This window comes from Carcharodon carcharias, chromosome 6 (genome assembly GCF_017639515.1).
Source record: "Carcharodon carcharias isolate sCarCar2 chromosome 6, sCarCar2.pri, whole genome shotgun sequence".
Lineage (NCBI taxonomy): Eukaryota > Metazoa > Chordata > Chondrichthyes > Lamniformes > Lamnidae > Carcharodon > Carcharodon carcharias.
Genome location: NC_054472.1, coordinates 111,303,818 through 111,328,660, shown reverse-complemented (window position 1 = coordinate 111,328,660; position 24,843 = coordinate 111,303,818). Strand labels below are relative to the sequence as shown.

At 42.6% G+C, this 24,843-nt stretch overlaps 1 protein-coding gene across 25 annotated transcripts in view; it reads left to right on the top strand.

Annotated features, from left to right (window-relative positions):
* The window catches only part of dtna (dystrobrevin, alpha), a 444,909-nt gene that overhangs the window by 162,270 nt on the left and 257,796 nt on the right, over positions 1-24,843 (top strand). For 24 of the 25 annotated variants that reach the window (XM_041189635.1, XM_041189640.1, XM_041189657.1 and 21 more), the window contains exon 1: positions 17,489-17,675. The exons of the other annotated variant lie outside the window; for it this stretch is intronic. In XM_041189635.1, the coding sequence (XP_041045569.1) occupies positions 17,659-17,675 (17 nt within the window). In that variant the 5' untranslated portion in view covers positions 17,489-17,658. Of the gene's footprint in view, positions 1-17,488; positions 17,676-24,843 lie in introns of those variants that run through there. 25 annotated transcript variants of the gene reach the window in all.

Genomic DNA, 24,843 nt, shown 5'->3' with positions numbered 1-24,843 from the left:
TCTGCACTGAAGCATTCTGAAGTTTCTCTCCATTTAAATAGTAAGTCGCCTTTTTATTCTTCTAACCAAAATGGATAACCTCACCCTTAGCCATGTTAAACTCCATTTGCCAAATTTTGGCCCATTAACCTGCCCATATCCATTTGTAAATTTCTTATTTCTTCATTGCATCTTACCTTCCCACCTATTTTGGTGTCATCTGCAAATTTAGCTATGGTACCTATGAATCTAAGTCATTAATATAGATTGTAAATAGTTGGGGCCCAAGGACCGAACCTTGTGGCACCCCACTAGTTACATCCAGAAGAAGACCCATTTATCCTGACTGTCTGCATTCTGTTGGATAGCCAATCCTCTATCCAAGCTAATATATTATCCCTAACTCTGTGTGACCTTATCTTGTGTATTAATCTTTTGTGCGGCACCTTATCAAAAGCCTTCCACTTTGCTTGCCACATCTTCAAAGAACTCTAGCAAATTAGTCAAACACAATTTACTCTACATAAAACCATGCTGACTCTGATGGATTGCATTTTGACTTTCCAAATGCCCCATTACTACTTCCTTAATAATGGAGTCCAACAATTTCCCAACGACAGACGTTAAACTAGCTGGTCTAAAGTTTCCTTCTTTCTGCCTCCCCCCCTTTTTGAATAAATGCGTTATATTAGCATTTTTCCAATCCACTGGAACCTTTCCAGAATCCAGGGAATTTTGGAATATTATAGCCAATGCATCCACTATCTCTGCTGCCGCTTCCTTTAAGACCCTGGGATGTAGGCCATCAAGTCCTGGGGACATGTCACCCTTTAATCCCAATAGTTTGATGAGTACTTTTTCTCTAGTGATGGTGATTGTTCTAAGTTCCTCCTTCTCTATACCCTCTGCACTACCTGTTACTATTGGGATGGTACTAGTGTCCTCCACCGTGAAAACTGAGGCAAAATATTGATTAAGCATCTCTGCCATTTCTGCATTCCCCACTATTAACTCCCCAGTCTCATCCTCCAAGGGAGGATGAAGAACATCCACTTTAGCTACTCTCTTTCCTTTTATATACTTGTAGAAGCTTTTGCTATCAGTTTTTACATTTTGCGCTAGTTTTCTTTCATAATTTACCTTTGCTCTTTTAATTTTTTTTTTAGTAATCCTTTGTTGATCTTTAAAAGTTTCCCAATCTTCCAGCCTGCAAGTTGACTTTTGCAATTTGGTAAGCCTTAGCTTTTGCCTTTATGTTATCTTTAACTTCCTCGCTTAGCCATAGATGCTTTTTCCCCCTCTTACCTTCTTTCTTCCTCTTTGGAATATATTTTACTTGGGAGGCATTGAATATCTCCTTAAATATCTGCCACTGTTCATCAACTGTCCTACCTTGTAGCCTTCCTGCCCAGTCCACTAGGGCCAAATCTGCCCTCATGCCGATGTAGTTACCTTTGTTTAACTCCAGAACACTAGTGTGGGATTCAAGTTTCTCGCTTTCAAACTGAACTTGAAATTCTAGCATGCTATGATCACTCTTCCCAAGAGGATCCTTTGCTATGAGATCATTAATTAATCCCATCTCATTACACAAAACCAAATCCAGAATAGCCTGCTCCCTGGGTGGTTCCACAACATATTGCTCCAATAAACAATCTCTAATACACTCTATGAACTCTCCCTCGAGGCTACCCTTGCCAATTTGATTAGTCCAGTCTATATGCATATTAAAATCACCCATGATTATTTCCGTGCCTTTCTTACATGTTCCAGTATTTCCTGGTTTATACTGTGCCCTACTGCTGAACTACTATTTGGGGACCTATTGATTACTCCCACCAGGGACTTCTTTCCCTTGCGATTTCTTATTTCTACCCAGACTGACTCTACGTCTTGCTCTCCAGTGCCTATATCATTCCTCACTATAGCACTGATCTCTTCCTTTACTAACAAAGCTACACCACTTTATTTTCCTTCCTGCCTATCTTTCCGAAACACTGAGTACCTTTGGATATTCAACTCCCGAACCTCCTCTCCCTGTAACCATGTCTCAGTAATCGCCACCAAATCATACCTATTTATCTCTATTTGCGCTGTTAACTTATTAGTTTTATTCCGAATGCTACGTGCATTCAGATACAAAGCCTTTAAGTTTGCCCTATTGTCAATTTTCCCTACTCTTACATGATTCTTTGGTGCAATATGGCATTCACAGACTCTGTCCCTTCCTTTCACTTTTTGGTAACAATCAGTCCCATCACTGACCTGCACTCTTATCCTCTTCTTAAGCTTTGATTTTTTTATATTTCCATGCAACTGAACCCTCCACCACCGCCCCCCCACAAACTATTTAGTTTAAAGCCCTATCTATAAGACCATAAGACATGGGAGCAGAAATTAGGCCATTCGGCCCATCGAGTCTGCTCCGCCATTCAATCATGGTTGATAAGTTTCTCAACCCCATTATCCCACCTTCTCCCCGTAACCTTTGATCCCCTTACCAATCAAGAACCTATCTATCTAAGTCTTAAATACATTCAATGACCTGGCCTCCACAGCCTTCTGTGTCAATGAGTTCTATAGATTCACCACTCCCTGGCTAAAGAAGTTTCTCCTCATCTCTGTTCTAAAAGGTCTTCCCTTTACTCTGAGGCTGTGCGCTTGGGTCCTAGTCTCTCCTATTAATGGAAACATCTTCCCCACGTCCACTCTATCCAGGCCTTTCAGTATTCTGTAGGTTTCAATCAGATCCCCCCTCATCCTTCTAAACTCCATTGAGTATAGAGTCCTCGAATGTTCCTCATATGTTAAGCTTTTCATTCCTGGGATCATTTCCGTGAACCTCCTCTGGACCCTCTCCAGGGCCAGAACATCCTTCCTGAGATACGAGGCCCAAAATTGCTCACAATATTCTAAATGTGGTCTGACCAGAGCCTTGTAAAGCCTCAGCAGCACATCCCTGCTTTTATATTCTAGTCCTCTCAAAATAAATGCCAACATTGCATTTGCCTTCCTAACTACCGACTCAACCTGCAAGTTAACCTTAAGAGAATCCTGGACTAGGACTCCGAAGTCCCTTTGCACTCCAGATTTCTGAATTCTCTTCCCATTTAGAAAATAGTCTATGCCTCTATTCTTCCTACCAAAGTGCATGACCTCACACTTCCCCAAGTTGTATTCCATCTGCCACTTCTTTGCCCATTCTCCTAACCTGTCCAAATCCTTCTGCAGCCTCCCCGCCTCCTCAATACTACCTGTCCCTCCACTTATCTTTGTATCATCTGCAAACTTAGCCAGAATGCCCTCAGTTCCTTCATCTAGATCATTGCCCTCAGTTCCTTCATCTAGAACATAGGGGCTAAATCTACAACCCTAGTTATGCAGTTCGCCAGGACACTGGTTCCAGCATGATTCAAGTGTAGCCCATCCAAATGGAATAGCTCCCTCTTTCCCCAGTACTTGTGCCATGAATTTGAACCCATTTCTCCCACAGCAATCTTTGAGCCACGCATTTACCTCTTTAATCTTATTGACCCTGTGTTAATTAGCTTGTGACTCAGGTAGTAATCCGGAAATCATTACCTTTTTGGTTCTGCTTTTTAATTTAGCCCCTCGCTGCTCATATTTCCTCAACAGAACCTCTTTCCTCGTTCTACTATATCGTTGGTACCTACGTGGACCACGACAACTGGATCTTTCCCCTCCCACTTCAAGTTCCTCTGCAGCCCAGATGAGATATCCTTAACCCTGGCACCAGGTAGGCAACACAGCCTTTGAGACTCTCGATCTTGGCTACAGAGAACGGTATCTATTCACCTAACTATACTATCCCCGATTACAATGACATTTCTCTTTTCTCTCCCAGCTTGAATGGCTCCCTGTACCACGGTGCTGTGGTCAGTTTGCTCAATCTCCCTACAGTCCCCACTCTTGTCCATACCAGGAGCAAGAATCTCAAACCTATTGGATAAGGGCAAGAGCTGAGGCTCCTGCAGTGCTACTTCCTGGATCCCTCCATGTGCCTCGCTCCTAGTCACACCCACCTGTCCCTGAGCACTGGCCGAATTTAAGGTAGTTAATCTAAGGGCTGTGACTGTCTCCTGAAACACAGCGTCCAGGTAACTCTTCCCCTCCCTGATGTGTCACAGTGTCCAAAGCTCAGACTCCAGCTCATCAACTCTGAGCCGGAGTTCTTCAAGCAACCAACATTTGCTACAGATGTGGTTACTAGGAACCACAATGGAGTCCGCCAGCTCCCACATCATGCAACTAGCACACATCGCCTGGCCCTGCATCTCCATTTTATTTAATTAGTTTTTAAATTTGTTTTTAAATTTCCCATTGGTTTTTAGTTTATCAATATGTAAAATATTTCTCCTATTTACCTTTAATCTGAAAGCAAGTTAGAATAGAGATTCAAAATACACTTTTTAAAATCAACTGGAACTCGCTCTCTCTGCTGAGTTGAAGCTGAAGTGTTAGGCCTCAGATCCTGGGCCCCAGTAGTCACCTTTAGTCTGAAATCAACTTAGAATAGGTAGTTCAAACTAGCAGTTACTTACCAACCAATGAACTTATGGTTTTCTTGTGATGTCACTCTTTGTTTTTTTCACTTGGCAACAGTGACTGCAGAGGACACTCTTCCCAGACTGCTTCACGGTGACGGTGACTGCAGAGGACACTCTTCCCAGACTGCTTCCTGGCGACGGTGACTGCAGAGGACGCTCTTCCCAGACTGCTTCCTGGTGACAGTGACTGCAGAGGACGCTCTTCCCAGACTGCTTCACAACGACGGTGACTGCAGAGGACGCTCTTCCCAGACTGCTTCACGACGACGGTGACTGCAGAGGACGCTCTTCCCAGACTGCTTCCTGGCGACAGTGACTGCAGAGGATGCTCTTCCCAGACTGCTTCACGACGACGGTGACTGCAGAGGACACTCTTCCCAGACTGCTTCACTGTGACGGTGACTGCAAAGGACACCCTTCCCAGACTCAAGTTTAGAAGAATGTTGGAGTTTAGAAGAGTGAGAGATGGTCTCATTGAAACATTTAAGACTCTGAGAGAGCATGACAGGCTAGCTGTTGACAGGGTGTTCCTCCTCACTGGGAAACTAGAACTGAGAGCACAGTTGCAGAGCAAGGGGAACCTGCATTTAAGATGGAGATGAGGATGAATTTCTTTTCTCAGAGAGTCGTTAATCTTTGGAATTCTCTATCCCAGAGAGCAGGTTTTTGATTGACAAAGGAGCCAAGGGTTATGGGAAGCAGGCAGGAAAGTGGAGTTGAGACCACAATCAGATCGGCCATGATCTTATTGAATGGTGGAGCAGGCTCAAGAGGCCAAATGGCCTACTCCTACTTCTTACATTCCTTTGGTTCCGGAATGACATGTTGCCTGTCTGGTGCCAGGGTCAAGGTTGGCACTGAAGAAGTGAGGGTGAACAACTAGAGGTCGTGGACTATATCAATACCATTGACATAGGTAGAAAGGGGGGGTGTGGTTCTGCAGGCAGATTTTATGGAGCTAGGAAAGAGATTAAGAAGCACAGCCTCAAAGGTAGCAAAATCCAGATTATTTCTGGTGCCATGTGCTAGTGAGTATAGAAATAGGAGGATAGACCAAATTAATGCTTGGCTGGAGAGATGGTGCGGGAGGGAGGGCTTTCGATTCCTGGAACATTGTGACCAGATGAAGGGGTGATGGGGCCTGCACAGACCGGACGGATTGCACTTCAGTGGAGCCGGGATCTTGTGCTCAGGGGTCGGTTTGCTAGTATTATAGGCAGGGGTTTAAATTAATTTGGCAGCAGGATGTGAACATAGATTAGAAAAGAGAAACAAGGTGCACAAAGAATTAGGAGAGACAGATAGCACTAGAGTAAGAAATAGTAGGTATTATATGCAGTCAGACTAAGAGGAAATAAAGTAGGATCTAATTCAGGTTTACAGTGCATGTAACACAAAGTGTGGCGAGTAAGTTTGGTGAGCTGCAGACAATTAGGAATACGATGTGGCAATAACGGAGAAGTGGCTCTAAAAAGGCAGGATTCATCATTAAATATCCTTGAATACAAGGGCCTAGATTTTCATTTTTGAGGTGGGAAGCAGGAGTTGGAAACTTTCCCAACTCTGCAATCCCACCTCTGACCTGGCAGAGCCTGTCTGCCTCTTTTTTAACATGAGGAGGGCAGAAGCTGGAGACAGGCCCACCACCTCCTGAAGTAGGCCCAAGGTGGCAACAGAGGTGGGCGAAAGCCAAGGCAGCCAGGTTAGAAGTCTTGATTCTGTCCGCTGGAATATCAGCCGAATTCTCTAACAGCATTGCTGTAAGGCCCTGTAGACCTCAACCCATACCTCCAGCTCCCATGCCTCCTCATGTCTTTCAGACCCCCCGCCCCATGCCTTCTCATATCTTCCATGCTTCCCATGCTCCCTCCATGCCCAATCACCCAGTACTCAATAAGTACAGAACTAATGAGTGATTATAACAACACTGGCAAATCTTTTAAATATTCAAAATATGCCTGGCCATCTGTTCAGCCTGTTTTTGTTGAAACTATTGCCAGATGGCCTCATCATGAATGCTTGGTTGAGCTCCAAGACTGACTAATGGACTCAGCCCAGTGGTGGGTTATTTACACGATTGCACATAGGATGGTTAGCTTTGTTTGATTGATAGTTTCATGAGATTAATAACTTTATCTTTCTTTCAAGTGGTTTTTCAATGCATATATGTTTATTTGGATAAGATTAAGAGACGTTAAGAGGAGTAAAGGCTTCTTCAATTGGACATTCACTGGCTGTGTTTGATTGCCAGTTTCATGAGAATGGAGAGGGTTTATTTTCAAAGGTAATGTTAAATGTCTGATTATTTTTTTAAATTTCATGAGCATTTCAAATTCTTGCCAGTGTTATAATATGGCTCATTAGTTATGTACCTAGTGGATACTGGAAGAGTGCTTCAAACGCTCAGCAGATTCAGGACATTGAATCAATATGAAAATCAAACCACAGGGTCCCCACATACATTCATATCTTATTCTCCATACAGTAGAATGCAAAAGTGGGCTTGATCCACTGAAGAAAATGATTCTAATACAACTGAACCCTTAAATAGCGCTGGTCAGTTTAATGACCTCTTGGCTTTTAAGGACAGAGCTCACTGATCACTGAATTGAAAACATACCTAAAGCCATTCAAAAGCCTTAAGTACATACTTAATTTAATAAATCATATTTTCACATGCCATCTGAACATTTTTTAAACTTAACTGTCTCTGACTAGCACTTCCTCATAACATAGCTCAAAAAGGGATATGGGGATAGTGTGGGGAAAAGGCATTGAAGTGAATGATCAGCCATGATCATATTGAATGGCAGAGCAGGCTCGATGAGCTGAATGACCCACTCCTGCTCTTATGTTCCTAACTCCTTTGAGGAGCCGTGAATCATGTCCCCTGCAAAAGCCAGCCCAACTCCAGCAAAATGATGGGGCGCGGGGAGCTTCTGAAATACCCAACACCACAATAGAGCTGGCAAGACCTGGGGCAGAATTTTCTGCCTGTTGGGCGGGCGGGCCCGACCCAATCTCCGGCGGGCGGGGAGCCGATCCCTGCCAGTGAAACGGGCTATGCACTTCCTGTGCGGGTGGGAGGGATTCCCTAAAAGCGAGAGTGCGCTCTTTCACACATGCGCACATCTCCCTGAAACTAAGTGCAGCCTCAGGGAGATCGCTTCCACTTTGAAAAATGTTAAAAATAGAAAAAAAAATCCCCTTACATGTCCCCCTCATGTGTCACATGAGATGGGACATGTTCATAATTTACAGAATAACTTTATTAAAATTTTTAAGACCCTGCATGAAACCTCATCCTGTCGCTGGATGAGGTTTCATGTTTTCTCTATTTGCCAAGGTTGGACAGGCAGGTCCTTTAATTGTTTAATTGATCCTGTCAATGGCCTCAATTGGCCATTGATAGGTCGGCGGGCCTGCAGCTGATTTTGCTGATTCCCCGCCTTCCTGAATATATGAATGGGGCAGGATGATGTTGGGGGTTCCGCCCGATGTCATCCCGCATCATTTTACGCGTTGGCAAGCGGGCCCTGTCCCCTGTTCACCAATGGCAAAATTCTGCCCCTGGAGTGCTGTGTGTGGTCTCCCCACCCACACCCTTATCCTGCTCCGGCAATAATTGCTGGAGATGGGAATCCAAGAATCAGGTCCTGCCTGCCATTTTTTAAAGCTCTTTCACTTCCATTCTAACATGGACAAAGGCATGAAAATCTAGCCCAAGGTGTTCAGGAAAGATGGAGAAGGAGAGAGATGAGGAGGGTCACAGTATTGGTTAAGGAGAATGTTACAGTGTTGGAGAGAAAGGATCTCCTGGAGTGGTTACAGTTAAGGATCAATAGAGGTGCCATCACACACTGGATGTATTCTATAGGCCACTAACTAGTTGCAAAGATGTAGAGGAGCATATTTGTAGGAAAATTACAGAGAGTTGTAAGAACTAGAGTAATGGTAATGGGGAACATTAAATATTCTAATTTGACCTGGGATAGGAATAGTGAAAAGTCAGAGAGGGAGAAGTGTTTTTGACATGTGTTCATGAGATTTTCTTAATCAGTATGTTTCTAGCCCAATGAAGATGGATTTGTTTCTGGGGAATGAGATGTGTCAAGTGGATTAAGTGTGAGTAGAGGAACATTTATGGAACAGTGGTCATAGTATCATAAGGTTTAGATTGGCTGTTGAAAAGGACCAGGAACAATCTCAAGTGAAAATAGTGAATTGGAGGATTGAGTGGATTGAGAACACACCTGTCCCAGGTAAATTGTAATGAAAGACTGGCAGGTAGAACTGTAGCAGAACAATGGGCTGCCTTTAAAGAGAATTTGGTTCAGGGCACAATTGAGATACATTCCCGCAAGGGGGTAAATGTAGGGCAACCAAAGCCAAACTTTCCTGGATGATGAAAGAGATAGAGAGCCAGAGGAAGCAGAAAAGGGGAGTGTATGACAAATGTCAGGTTGATAGTACAAGAGGCAACCGGGCTGAATATAAAATTCGGTGGTGTGATAATGTCACTGGGCTAGTAATGCAGAGGTCCAGGCTGATGCTCTGGGGACATGTGTTTAAATCCTGCCATGGCAGCTGATGGAATTTAAATATAACTAATAATGTGGAATTGAAAGCTAGTCTCAGTAATAGTGACCATGGAACCATTGTTGATTGTCATAAAAACCCATCTGGATCACAAATGTCCTTTAGGGGAGGAAACCTGTCATCCTTACCTGGTCTGGATACAAATGACTCCAGACCCACAATAATGTGGTTGACTCTTAACTGCCCTCTCAATTGATGTGGCAAGCTACTCAGTTCAAGGGCAATTAGGGATGGGCAATAAATGCTGGCCTTACCAGTGATGCCTGCATCCCATGAAAGAATAAAGAAAAACAAATGTTCAGAAAGGAAGTGGAAAAGGAAATAAGAGAGGCAAAGAGAGAATGTGAGAAGAGACAGGTAACTAACATAAAGGGGTTGTGAAGTGGTGTATAAGGACTTCCAAATGGCTTTGAAAAAGTGCAAAATAATAAACATATGAGCAAAGTTGAAGCCCATGGATCAAAAGGGACAGCGGTAGCATGGATACGAAGTTAGCTGAATGACAGGGAGTAGTAGTGAACAGTTGTATTTTGGACCTGAGGAAGGCATACAGTTGTGTTCCCCTAGGGGTCAGTACTAGGACCACTGCTTTTCTTGATGTATATTAATGCCTTAAACGTGGGTATACAGGATAGAATTTCAAAATTTGCTAATGCCTAAAAGCTTGGAAGTATTGTGCCTTTGAGGAGGATAGTGACAGACTTCACGAGGGCTTAGACAGGTGGAATGGTGGATACATGGTAAATGAAATTCAATGCAGAGAAATGTGAAGTCATACATGTTGGTAGGAAGAATAAGAAAAGACAATATAAAATAAAGAGTACAATTTTAAAGGGTGTGCAGGAGCAGAGATACCTGGGATACATGTGCACAAATTGTTAAAAGGTGGCAGGGCGGGTTGAGAAAGTGGTTAAGGAAACTTATGGCACCCTGGGCTTTATAAATAGAGCCACGGAGTACAAAAGTAAGGAATTTATGATGAACCTTTATAAAACACTGGTTCAGCCTCAACTGGAACATTGAGTCCAATTATGGGCAGTGCTCTTTCGGAAGATTGTGAAGGCTTTCAAGATGGTGCAGAAAAGATTTACATAAGAACATACGAATTAGGAGCCTGCTCCACCATTCAATAAAATCATGGCTGATCAGATTATAGCTTCCACTCCACATTCCTGCCTACCCCCAATATCCTTTCACCCCCTTGTTTATCAAGAATCTATTTAGCTCTGCCTTAAAATGATCCAAGTCCCTGCTTCCACTGCCTTTTCAGGGAGAGAGTTCCAAAGACTCACTACCCTCCTGAGAGAAAAAATTACCCCTTGTCTCTGTCTTAAATGAGCGGTCCCTTATTATTAAACTGTGACCCCTAATTCTAGATTCTCCCACAAGAGGAAACATCTTCTCCACATCCACTCTGTTAAGACTTCTCAGGATCTTAAAGGTTTCAATCAAGTTGCCTCTTACTCTTCTAACTTCCAGTGGATACTAGCCTAACCTGTCCAACCTTTCCTCATAAGACAACCTGCTAATTCCAAGTGTTAGTCTTGTACGCCTCGTTTGAACTGCATCTAATGTATTTATATCCTTCCTTAAATAAGGAGACCAATACTGTGCACAGTACTGAAGACGTGGTCTCACCAGTGCCCTGTATAATTGAAACATTATCTCCCTACTTTTGCAATCAATTCCCCTCACAATAAGTGATAACATTTTATTAGCTTTCCTAATTACTTGCTGTACCTTTACACTAGTCTTTTGTGATTCATGCACTAGGACACCCATACCCCACTTTCCGAGAATGGTTCCAGGAATGAGGGACTTCAATTACATGGAAAGATTGGAAAAGCTTGGACTGTTCTCCTTAGAGAAGAGAAGATTGAGAGAGATTTGATGGTGGTGTTCAAAATCATGAGAGTTGTAGATTGAGTAGACAAGAGAGAAACAGTTCCCTTTGATGGAGGGGTCAGGAACTAGAGGATATAGATTTAAGGTGATTGGCAAAAGAACCAAAGATGACATGAGGAAAATCTTTTTTATGTGGCGTGTGGTGAGGATCTGGAATGCATGCACTGCATGTTAGTGTGGTTGGAGGCAGGTTGAATCGTGGCTTTCAAAAGAGAATTGGATAATCACCTGAAGAGAGAAAATTTTGCAGGGATATGAGGAAAGTGTGAGGGATTAGGATTAGCTGTATTATTCTTGCAGAGAGCTGGCGCGGACTTAATGAGCCATATAGTCTCCTTCTGTTTTGTAACCTTTCTAAAATTCTATTATTCCAAAATGTTTTTGTTTGTCGTTATTGAACAAAAAATAAGTATTTGGTAATTCAGCTGAAAAATTAAACTTCAGAAATGAAGTCTGTAGAAATCATTAACACAAGACAAAACCTAATGCCATAAATTTGAAATGCTACAGTAAAAAAAGCTACCATGAACTAACATTCGAAACATTACCATTCCCCCGATAGTTTAGCTGGTTTGTCCAGTGAGTAGCTGAGTCAACCAGATCGCAAGCTCCCACATTAAGCCTGGATTTATTGCTGGCAATGGGGAGCCACCCCCTGCAAACTCGTTGGAGAAACATTGGGTGCCCTGCGCCGATTCTGTGGGGGAGATTCGATGCTATTTAAATACCTTCAGGCACTTAAGAAGCCAGCATCAGGCCTTCCATGCAATCAAGCCACAGTGGGGCAGAAACTCTGCCTGTTGGCCTGTGAGGGGCAGCATTGTCTGAAGTGCCACCAATGGAGATGGCTGCTGCCAGTAATGCTGCAAAGCCCAGCCCAAGAATTGCCACTGGATCCCTGGAGACAGGTGAATGAGGATGGATGGGTGCTGCGGGGAGGGGGTTATCAGTGGAGTGGAGAGCATTGGGGTCAGAGGCAAGGGCAGAGGGCTGGCTTTCAGCATCAGCACTGAATGCCTGTCAATGAGGGACACCCCATGCCCCGCCCCTCCCCCCTCAACCCCAAGAGGCCACAAGCCTGGCTGGTCTTCGGGAGGCATGAGAGAGCTATGGGAGTCTAATTAAATCCCTGAGCCATCACTAATTCCGGCAGGCTCCGGGATAATTGCTCTCAAGTGGCTCTTTAATGAGCCGAACTGACATCCTGTCGCTGCGGGCAGTTTCACTGGAGACAGCTTTCACAATGCCGAGAATCTGATGCAGGTACTCCTGCCCAATTCTCCCAGGCCCCTTGCCATACTACGCCTACTCTGGCGGGTTCCATTAAATATCCCAGATTTATGTTCATTTAGTTGATCTCAGCCAGGACACCTATATGGGTACTGTCCGTATCTCTGGGTCAGATAAGGTAAGATTGATCAGGGTTTCTACAGATCACAGTTCAGTGACTTATACTGGGAATATGTGGAACCTTGCTGTGATCAAATTGCCTGCAGTGTTTCCCACATTACAACAGTGGCTATGGGGGGGATCTTCCAGTCGGTGAGTTGGGCTCGCTCGCCACCACGTAAAATGATGTGGGATGACCCCCGATGTCACCCCACGTCATTTCCATTTTCAGGTAGGCGGGGGTGCAGCTGAATCAGTTGCGCGCCCGCCAACCTATCAATGGCCTATTGAGGCCATTTAAAAAGTAATTGACATAATTACCTTAAGGTTGGCGGACAGGCCGGGCTTAAGAAAAAGCATGAAGCCTCATCCACGGGAAGGATGAGGTTTTAAGAGGGTTTTAAAATATTTGATAAAGGTTTCAGTAAAAGTGATGGACGTGTCATGTCCCAACTCGTGACAATGTCACATGAGGGGACATGTCAGGGAAATTTTGCTATTGTTTCTTTAACATTTTTAAATTGGAGCCAATCTCCCTGAGGCAGCGCTTAGCCTCAGGGAGATCAGTGCGTCTTTTTGCGTGCATGCGCGAAAGAGCACACTCCCAGCTGAGGGAATCCCCCCCCACCTCCATAGCACTTCCCGGCAGATGTCATGCTGGGTGGCCTTAATTGGCCCACCCCCGTAAAATGACGGCGCACCCCCAAACGGGAGTGCCAATCCGAGGCATGCCTGCCCGCACCTGGCCCTGCACTTCCCCCCCAACAGGGGGAAAATTTTTCCCTATACTTCAATAGTACTTCAATGTCTGCAAAGTGCGTTAACATGTCCTGAGGTTATAAAAGGCAAAGGTCATGATGCAAATGCAAGTCTTTGTTTCCTTTGTGCATATGAGGGCATTGGGTGACAACAGTGCTCATCTATAATAGTCCATATGATTGAATAACCTAATCATATTCAATGCCAAGGCTCAAGAATGATGATTAACCAGTGGATGAGTTACCAGAAGGCACCTGATGTCCTTGTAATCATACCCTGATAAGGAGTCAACTCTTTGGGAAGAAAAGAATATTGATGGGGAAAGAAGTAGATTTTAAATGGTAAACCTATTTGATAGACTTTTAATTGATTTAAAAGAGGTGAAATATCACTAGCTAGTGACATGTATGCCTAGTGGTTAAGATACTGGACCAACAATTAGAGGTCCAGCACAGCAAATTATGAAATTGAATTCAATAAATCTGATAATTTTGTGGACCATAAAAAAATAACTATCATAGCTGCTTGATTGTTTTAAAAACCCAATTGACTCACTAGCCTCCTTCAGGGAAGGGAATCTATCATCTCAGTGCATATGTGACATTACCTGGTGGACTCCTAATGCTCTCATAGCAACTAGGGATGGGCAACAAATGTTCTTGCCCACAGCCTGGCACGCAAGAACAATTTTTAGGTGCAGGGGTTGTAGGAAAGCTAGGAGCATTAATTTAGCACCAGTTTTCAGGTAGCCCCAGATGTTTCACCATGGCTGCACTGGGGCCAGAAACAGTTTGCACAGCTCCAAGGAGCAAGACTCATTATAATATGCTTTAGGGGCATCTACGGGTATGTTCTGTCTTCCTTCAAAATGGAGCTGTTTTGCTCCAGTGAAGCAAAGACATCCAGATAAAAAAAAGTTGGAGCTTGCCAAAGTTGGAGCAGATGGTAACCCTGTCAATGCATAACCAGAAGTAGGGTCTCCCTGGACTTCTTAATGTTATATATCTCTTGGAGTCACAAGTAAAATTTTAATACATTTTTAGTTTGTGATTTTTTTCTTAAACTGATTATGAACCTTTGTTTTCTTCATAGGTCTTTTTCAATTCCAGTTATGATTTTATTTTTATTTAGCTTCTGATACCACTCGATCCTCACATCCATTTCATGCAGTTCCATGTTCATTTAGCTGTTACTGAAACAAGAGGAGTGAGTGCTATATCGCTCATTCATTTTCCTGCAGAATTAGTTTCATGTTTCTATATTGGATTTCCCAGTTCCTGTGCCTGTACAGAGAAACTCTTGTTCCCCAGCCAACTCTACATTACTGTTTCCCACATTGCTGCAAGTTTTGCTATTTGACTATAAATAATAATATAAGATCAAATTTCAGGACTTTAAAATGGGAATTGAATTAACCCTGGTTCCCTTGATCCATGTCACCTGGCTTCGAACCCCACTTCACTTCTTCTTAATTCCCAATGTGTAACGCTGTGGGAAATTTTTGGTAGTTTTTAACTGTTAAACTAATAGTAGCCTACATTTTAGTGAAAAATTTGAAAACTCAGTTGAGTACACATATAGAAATGTATATGTAATGCTTAAGTAATGGTGATGGTTAATTAAAAAGAAGTTATCCAAACAAATTGTTTAGCCTGGTAAAAGATTCAAGTACCAGGAAGCACAGAAATAATAGAATTAACAGTTTGGAACATGGGGGCAAATATGAGGATTATTGCAATGAAATGAATAAATGACAATTAACACAATTTCAGAAGTGGGAGAACTTGTTTTTCAAACATAGGCCATATGGGCAGGTAGTCGGGTGATCGGGGCAGAGTAGTCAGGGGTTGAGGATAGTCAGGCCCGGGGCTAGGAGGGTAGACAGGTAGTTGGGAATTGGGAGGTCAAGGGGGCAGTCGAGTTGTCGGGGTGAGGGGCGTTAGTTGGTTGTCAGCGGGGGTAGTCAGAGGGTGGGGAAATGGGTGAGGTAGTTGGGGGGGATAGGGGGGTCAGAGTGGTAGTTGGCAGGTGGGGAGATAGTTGGTGGATGGGTCATATTCAGGGGGGTCCAGTGGGGGTTGGGGAGTCAGTCGGAGGGACCAACGGGGGTTTGGAGGTGTCAGTAGTATAGTTACCCAGGAGTTAGAATTGGTTTCAATCCTTCTAACTTTTACTGGGTAACTATTTTGCTCAGAGAGCCAGAACCATCCGAACTCTCTGACTTTAAACTGGAGTTTTGGAGGGTTCCAGATGCAGGGTAATTGCCCAATAGAAGTAAAAAATTGCTGGGCAATTCCCATGCAGTCCTTGCCTAGGGACTTCTAGAGGGTCCCCAGCACATCTTCTGACACATGTCTAGGGTACGACCCTCTCGGGAATGGAAGATCTGGGGATTGTGTAGCTAAGTGTGACCTTGCCAAAGTTAACTTCTAATTTTAAAGAAAAACATTGATTACTATTGTTGCTAATGATTTGTCCTTGAATGTAGAGAAGGGGCACTAAGCCATACAAAAGAAGAATCCAGTCAGTACAGAATTAACTCATCTCTGCCAGAGTGTCATAGTAGACACTTAAGGATTCTTAGGTGGAGGGAAGGAGAATTAGTAAAGGTTATCTTTCCTGATTGCCAGTGAACCACTGCTGGAAGTGTATGAGTGGATGGATATTAAATGAAGATAGGACGTATGTGTAACCGTAAATACCACCAATATCAATTAGTTTGTTGCAGCTTTTTTTCAATGTTTTCATGTAGTGATCAAGGCTCCTTAGCACCTTCCAAACCCACAACCACTACCACCTAGAAAGACAAGGAAAGACAAATGGGGACACTACCAGTTGGAAGTTCCCCTCCAAGTTATTCACCATCCTGACTTAGAAATATATCGCCGTTCCTTCACTGTTGCTGGGTCAAAATCCTAGAACTCCCTTCCTAGCAGCACTGTGGGTGTACCTACACCACATGGACTGCAGCAGTTCACAAAGGCAGCTCACCATCACCTTCTGAAGGGCAATTAGGGATGGGCAATAACTGCTGGCCCAGCCAGCGAAGCCCACACCCCGTGAATGAATTTTTTAAAAGTGTGCTAGAGAGCTATTATTGCCTTTAGACACATGCTACAGTGGAGTTTACAGCCTTTGTGAGTGAAGGGCTCAGGAGAGTAAATTGCTGGGAGAAAAATAGAAAAAGATAACTTCTCTGGCTCTAAACGCCATGTCCAAAGTTCAGCCACCAGTTTAGAGTTAGTTAGTTTTAAACAGAATAAAGTGTTAACATTTTAAGGTCCTTAATAGCTTGTATAGACAAGCCCATGGAATGTTGCTCCAGAAGTGTGTTACATCACAGCAAACAAAACTCTACAGTCATATCCCTGTGAGTTTTGAAGATAATTCATCTGACGCCTTGAGCTAGAAATGTTTCTCCCCCGTTATTTCTGCCTTATCTAAAAGTCAGGGTCTGTAACTAACGTTGACAGTATGAGACATTGTCATTTTGTGTTTTATATTGCTTGATATTGTGTGTTGGCCTTGAGGCAGTAATTGTGAGACAGAAAGTGAACAATGTAATCTAACAGAATATTCAGCTGAAAAGATACAGAATGCTGCACCTGTCTAGACTTCTTAAGATTAAACTTGAGTTGTAATTAGTTTGGGGCTGTCGTTTTATTTTGTAGCCACCAAAGCAACCACATTTTTTTGGTAAACAGAATGCGATTTTTCATTAACATCGGATTTAGAGGCAATTATTTTTCACAGTTGATCTTTTCTCTCCTGTCCTGAATGTGTGGTTCACTTGAAACTGGTAATGACATTCATCCCACGAGAGGGAATTTGTTCAGAAAATCATTGCTGGGTATTGGGGTGAAGTGATTGGTGAAGCGACAGAAGCCCCATGTGATCACATGAATTACATGAATCTGCTTTTATGGACACAGTGGTACTGAACAGTGTTTTGAGACCCAACGCTTCTATAGCATATGGAGGGCTGATAAGATTACTTTCAGATAAGTGTTACTGACAGCCCAAACCTGCTAAGCTTCCAGAGATATCTTTTCTTTTACTACTGAGCCATGTTTAAAAATCAGCATTTTCAGTGAAACATATTCGCTCATCACCTTCTAATTATTTAAATCGACAACAGAGCTGATTTATACTACTTTTATGCTAGATTTTGGCATGAAGCCAGAAAATGGGTAAGTCTAATGATCAAAAGCATTTGATTGGTGAACTGCATGAAGGCATCTGCCAGCAGAACACCATAGGAATGCAGGATTGGATAGCTTAGAGTCAAAGATAGGCTGTGTGTGCACAGTAGCCTGAGCCAGCTTCTAAATTCAGCAGTCTATTCAGTTTTCCACCGGGCTGTTATCAGAAGTACCTTCAGCTCTCAGCGTTAAAACCAAAAGATTCTTGTAAAAACCTTTAAATCTCTATATTCAACCAGACTACATATGAAGACAGAATGGTGTTCACGACAGAGTAAGTTTCTATTTAAGTTTAACTCCTTTTTGATTGTGCCTTGATCCTTTAGCTATGTTGTGTTTCTGTGGTATTGAAATATTTTTCTATGTTAAAATCGTTCAATTAAAAGTATTACAAATGCTGTTTAGTACCTCCTTTCGCACAAATTTTAAATGGAGTTATTCTGCATAACCCCTTTCCAAAACATGTTTTCTCCCTGTGCTGCAGATGTTCTTAAATGGAAATTCCCCTTGATTTACTCTCTTGGAAGTATGGCCTAATGACTATAAATGGTGTTTTTAAACTGAGTGCACGCAATAGATTACTGTCAATAGAATAAGAACTTAAAACAGTCCCCTATGCCACATTCAGACTATATTTAAACATCGGATTATTACAGTAAAGGTAAGCAAGCATATATTGCTGGTTGTCAGATATTAAATAACAGTTATTGTATATTGGATCTTTTTAGAGATCCGGGCAAAGTACATTTATAGACAAGGGTGTGTTACAGAAACTATGAGGAGAATTTTAAGCTCCCTGTGATGGACGATAGAGAGTTGAGGGGGTGTTAAAAATAAAGAATTGTGTAATGTGACCCCCACCCACCACATACATGTCTGCCACCATTTTTACAGCGCTGGGGTGCATGGCATCTCTGCTGAAAATTTGGGCATCTCATAATGTTTGAATCAGGCTCCAGAGGACAGTTTGGAGCCTGATTTAAATTTAACATTGACAACTAGGTTTCCCAGGGCTTAGGAAGCCTAGCAGCAAAATAGAAACAGGAAAAGCTGGATCAAGCTTTTAAGTGATTTTCAGTCCAGAACTTGAGTATTGCTAAAAAAAAAGAGCCGTTGAATCTTTTTGTCTTGCACTCATCAGTACAGAATCGCAAGAATACCAAATTTCAAAGGGAACTATTTATATTGCATGAGAAATGGGTGCTGATTAGTTGGCAAGTGGACTCTAATGGATAGAGGTGTTGCCATGGAGAATACATAAGGGAACAGTCATTCCCCAAGCTTTTGTTTAAATTCAAACCAGACAAGCCACTCTGATTGTTTGAGGCATTGCCATGGGGAATGCCCCAGTGAACAGTTGTCCCCCAACCTTTTGTTTAGTTGAAAAATACGCAATTCCTGGACATATTGGGCTGGTTTTTCATATGTCCTAGAAGTGGGTAGCTGGATTCAGCAAATTTCTCAACGTGGCTTATCTGCTTCGAGAGAATGTGCCTGTAAAGGTGGGATTTTCATTCTGGGGGGGGGGTTCCAAAGATAACTGGAGCTGGGCCATCTGCACCTGGAAACAGTGCAGAGACAGCCACAGGGGTTGCCAGGTACCAAGGTAGACTGTTTAAAAGGACAGCCTTGGTGCTGTAGGACATTGTCGCGTTACAATAAAATCAGTAAACAAAAACAGCCCTCTTGCCTTCACCCCTCACACCTACTCACCCCCACACATGCGTCTTTCTCCCTCCCTGCCAGCTCATGTCACCTCATTCCCCTCCATCCATCCCCCCATGGCTCTTCAGACCTTTCATGCCAACCTATGCCCCTCCACCCATCACCATGGCCCCTCATAGCCTCCATGTCAATCTATGCCCCACCACCCACTTCATGGCCGCTCATACTCTCCATGCCAACCTATGGCACTTACATGCTCATTCACCCAGTATACACTCAGCACAGAACCAATTAATCCTATAGTAACAATAGTATGTATGAAAAAGCTTTTAAAAGTTATTCATTCAAAACTTACTACTTTCCTGAAAATATGACTTTTATTACAGCCCTATAAAAGTGTCAATCATTCAGAGATCTAAGCTCACAGACATACGTGGGATCCTAGTTGAGCAATGCCTGGATTTTAAATGCCTCTCATTTAAAACATGAGACAGTAATATTGCATTTGTCACCAAAATAAATATGTTGAGAAGAGCATGCAACAAACCACAACATTTCCTATAGCAAACAGACAGCAAGGAGTAATTACAAGGCTAGACTCCAGTAGAGTTTAGATGACATTGTAGCTTGAAGCAATAAAGCTCACGTAGATTATATCAATCATATAAAGCCTGTTACAACATTAAACCACATTATTTCAGTCATTTAGTTAGTGTAAGATGAGGATTTTTGTTCATAAGCATTTCATTAGTTATTATAATCATTTTATGGTGTGTTCCTGTGGTTTGAAGGTGTGAATAGTTTAAATCATTTCAAAAATACTTCTCATAAGTTTGCTGCCATTCCTTAGTTGATGAATTAGCTCTTCTACATACTAACTAATTAAGTAGTGGAGCTAAATATTTATTCAGTTCTAATAATTGCACTGGGAGGTCAATACTGTGGCATTAATTGTACTTTGGGCTGAATTTTGCCCTTGACTGGCAGGCGTTCCCCACTGCCATTTTACATGGGTGGGCCAATTAAGGCCTGCCCAGCAGGCCGCCCGACAGGAAGCGCGATGTGCTTCCTGTGCAGGTGGGTGGGGGGATTCCCCAAATGTGAGAGTATGCTCATTCACACATGCGCGAAAGAGCGCACACTCCCCGAAACTAAGTGCTGCCTCAGGGAGATCGCTGAAAGGTTTTCAAAGTTGAAAAATAGAAAAATAAAAAAAGTCATTAACATCACATGAGATGGGACATGTTAATAAAGTACACAAAAACTTTATTAAACTTTTAAAAAACCGACGTGAAACCTCATTCCGCCGGTGGATGAGGTTTCATGTTTTTTCAGAAGCCCACCAGGGCTCCTGGCCTGCCCGCCAGCCTTCAATTGGCCATTGACAGGTCAGCAGGTGGACAGCTGATCGCGCTGTACCCCTGCCTTCCTGAATATTTAAATAGGGTGGGATGACGTCGGGTCTTCCGCCCAGTGTCATCCCACGTCATTTCGCGTCGGCGAGCCGGCCCTGCCCCCAACTCGCCGACAGAAAAATTCACCCCTTTGTCTTTCTTCATTTTATGAAATAAACAAAATACATGCAATACATGGTTCCATAAAGAGATACAATTAATAGTGAATAACCAGCACCAATTTACATTTAAATAGCATCTTTAACTTGTAAGACATCTCACAGTGCTTCATAGGAACATCATCAAACAAAATTCAAAACCAAACCACAAAAGAATGTATTGGGGCAGATGACCGAAAGCCTGGACAAAGAGGTAAGTTTTAAGAATTATCTTAAAGGAGGAAAAGGAGCAGAGGGGTGGGGGAAAAGTTTCAGGAAGGAATTCCAAGGAATAGGGCCTTGGTATATGAAGCCATGGCTGCCATTGGTAGCATGATTAAAATCAGGGATGTACAAAAGGTTAAAATTGGAGAAATGCAGAGATCTCAGAGGCATGTAAGGCTGGAGGAGGATACAGAGATAGGGAGAGGTGAGGCCATGGAAGGATTGAAAACAATGATGAAATGTATTCATTTCAAGGTCTTTATCTATATCTTACTCCACGACCTTGTCCCTTCCTATCTGAATGATCTCTACCTCCCAGTCTTCTGAGTCTAGTTACTTTTTGTTTGCTGCTTCTTCCATTTTAACATCAATAGCTGATTTTTTTTCTGCCCCTGCTCCCTGGTACTTTCCTTAATCATTCCACCTCACACTCCTCTCAAACATCTCAAAAATGTATTAAAGACATGTGTGATGTGTTGGCTGAACCCTGAATTCAGTTTGCCTCACTCTTTGCTGGGGGTAAAGGTGTCTCCTCATTGATAAATGCTTTCTCCGATGCAAAGTGTATTTTACAAATGCAAATTGTAACAATTGTTTTCGTCTATGCCAGGCACCAATCAGAGAGGTCGTTCTTAAGGTTTTATGGTACTTTTAACAAAGTAATTGCACCTTAGATTTCTTGTTGGAACTATGTACTGCAAAAATTATTTTATTTATTACATAAAATGAAGGAAAACAAATTGACAAAATTAAATAAACACTTTTAGACAATTAATTGATATATTCTAATTTATAGCAATTTTTAAATTTAAAGTTTGGTTCAAACTGGTTATCGTAGTTTGGCCCTAATTAATATTCAACTACACTTTATGCTATGAAACAAAAGGCCTTCTGATTGCCCTTTTGAAGGTTTTTATTTTCTGATGATGAGCATAGTCAGTGGGAAGCCCGATGCTCCATTATGTTTGATCTGGTCCTTGAGAACCGCATCCTTGAGAATCAGCTGCCCAATAACAGCATCATGCCTTTCATTTCACCGTTTGCTAAGCCTATTCATGCTTTATCCTTACCAGCCAGAGCCACAGGTACCTCCTTGGGAGAAAGGGTGCCAATATAGCTCCATTTGGCTTCTTGCCACTAGCTCTGGGTGCCCCTGGTCTAGGGCATAGGGCCTTGAGTGATGAAGTGGTGAGCAGTGAGGTGCAGGTGTATTTGTTAGTAAGAACATCGCCTGAATGGGTGGAGCCTGACCCAGGCCAGGAAAAGAGCCAGAATTTTTAGTGTATGGACTAGGAGCAGAGCTACTGCACTTGGCCAGGCTCATCTGGCTGAGAGCCTAAAGGAAAGAAAGAATGAAACACAAATTCAAACTGGTTTTAGGCTGCTTTCTCCTTTTATTGCTGAAGTTTCAACAGGCTTCAGCCAACATGTCACACATCAACAGGGAGGAAATAAATTCTGAATGCATTTCAGAGGAAATAAATAGCAAAAAAAATCTTGCTAATTTTAAATAAAATTACTCAAATGCCAGGGCTGTGAGTGGTGGGAAGTTGTGAGGTGTGGTGGTGGGGGACGGGGGTCACCTCTTACTTCCCTTTTCTGCTTCTCCAATCCAGTTTTTGAAGGCTAAAATATGAAACTTAATAATTGACATTTTCAAGCATTTTTTGCTACTTGTACCAATCCACAGGGGGAAACAAGCCCAAGTTTAACAATTTGTTGTGAACTTTTTCAAACTAAGTTTCAAATTATTAATTTATTTACAATAAAATAATAGATTCTCAGATTAAAAATAGTAGCAGCTACAGTGTAATGCAAATGTTATTAATTATTAAATATAATTTACAGGTAGTTTGAAAAACAAACCAGCAAGCAGGCAATTCTACAAAATGAGCTTAAAATACAACTTAAAATATTGTCAGCATATTTTTCATTCTTTTGATACTTTTTGAATCCATCAGATATTTGCTAGGGCTGGTTCATTTGTGTTTTCTGTCTGTACCATTTGTGTATCATGGTGAGTTATATTGAACAGTTTCAATAGTAAAAGGTGTGCAGTAATAGAAGCAAATGTGAAGAATGAAAAGCCAGTTTAGAAAAATAATAAAACAGAAAATGCTGGAAACATTCAGCAGGTCTGACAGCATCTGTGAAGAGAGAAACCAAGTTAACATTACAGGCCTTTTGTCAAGAATTTTGACACCAATTTAGCCCAATCACTAGAATGCATGGACTAGCAGGATAACACCATTAGTTCTGTCGAAGGGTCATGAGGACTCGAAACGTCAACTGCTGCCAGACCTGCTGAGTTTTTCCAGGTAATTCTGTTTTTGTTTTGGATTTCCAGCATCCGCAGTTTTTTGTTTTTATATAGGATAACACCATTGTCCACTTACTCAGAAACTCACTGTTCAAACTTTTTATTAATTATGATTTTAAGTGAATACAGCACACTTGAGGTTAAAAACAACCATGTAGTTTTTGGATGGGAAATTAAATGCTTATTTTTTTTGCTGTTGAAAAGCATCATTGCTATGCTGCAGCCTCATCCAGTCTGCTGAACCTGCTCAACTGGGAGCAGGACAGATGGCATCTTTTAGGGCTGAATAAGGAAGTCTAAGTTCTATGGGCAGAATTTTCCCCCCGTTGGGGGGGATGTTTACCCGATTGGGGGCGTGGCGCCATTTTATGTGGGCAGGCCAATTAAGGCCCACCCAGCGTGACGTCTAGCGTTATGTGCTCCCTGTGCGGGCATGGGGGGGGGATTCCCTGAGCCGAGAGTGCACTCTTTCGCGCATGCTCATGATAGAGCATACTCATCTCCCTGAAGCAGCCCTGAGGCTAAGTGCTGCCTCAGGGAGATCAGCTCTACAGTAAAAAATGTGAAAAATAGAAAAAAAAATTCCCTGACGTTTCCATTCATGTGACACTGTCACATGAGTTGCGACATGTCCATTACTTTTAAATGCAGTTCAAATACATTTTTAAAAACCTACATGAAACCTCATCCCTCCCGTGGATGAGGTTTCATGCTTTTTCTAATGCCCACCAGGGCTCCTGGCCTGCCCACCAGCCTTAAGGTTGGACGAGCAGGTCCATTAATTACTTTAATGACTCTATCAATGGCCTGAATTGGCCATTGACAGGTCGGCGGCGCTCCGCTGATTCTGCTGAGCCCCCACGCGCCTGAAAATTTAAATGGAGCGCGATGACATCAGGAGTTCTGCCCGACATCACTCGTCATTTTACGTGTCGGCTGAGCGGGCCCCACCGCCCCCCCGCTCACTGACCAAGAAATCCTAACCTGTGTGTTTCTGGGTAGAAAAGCGGTTAGGATCTTCAAGAAAGCTGGTCACCAGAGAAAGTGGAAAAACTGGTAACTATAAGTGATGAACACATTTTATTACCTGGCAGTGTAATTTCATGTTTATCTGAACCAAAAGTTTGGAATAAGCTTTCACAATGACTCAAGTGAGTACATGTAACATTTGAACATACCATTGCCCATGCATAAAAGCAAAATACCGCAGATGCTGGAGATCTGAAATAAAAACAGAAGGTATTGGAAAAACTCTATGGGTCTGGCAGCATCTGTGGAGAGAGAAATAAAATTAACATTTCGAGTCCAATATGACTCTTCGGAACAGACCCTTCTGCAAAGGTTCATGAATGCTGACTTTTGCTTGATTAGCATTAGCTATAGTTGCCAGTTTCCTTTTCAGGGGTAGGTAAACAATTCTATGACATTTTGCAAAGAAAAGCCAGGTGTTCTGAGATTTTCAGCCAACGTTACTCCTTCAACTAACATTGGCCAGAATTTTTCGGCCCCGTTGGCATCGGGCGTCATGGTGGGTAGAAGGGGGGGTGGGTGGAGAGAGGGGCAATGTGGTGAGAAGGCCAAATATCAGTTTCACACCATTGTCAAATCGGTTTGTGATTGTCCTCTCCACCCATGATTGCACGCCAACTTGTTTCACAACTGCACATAAGTGACGTGCAC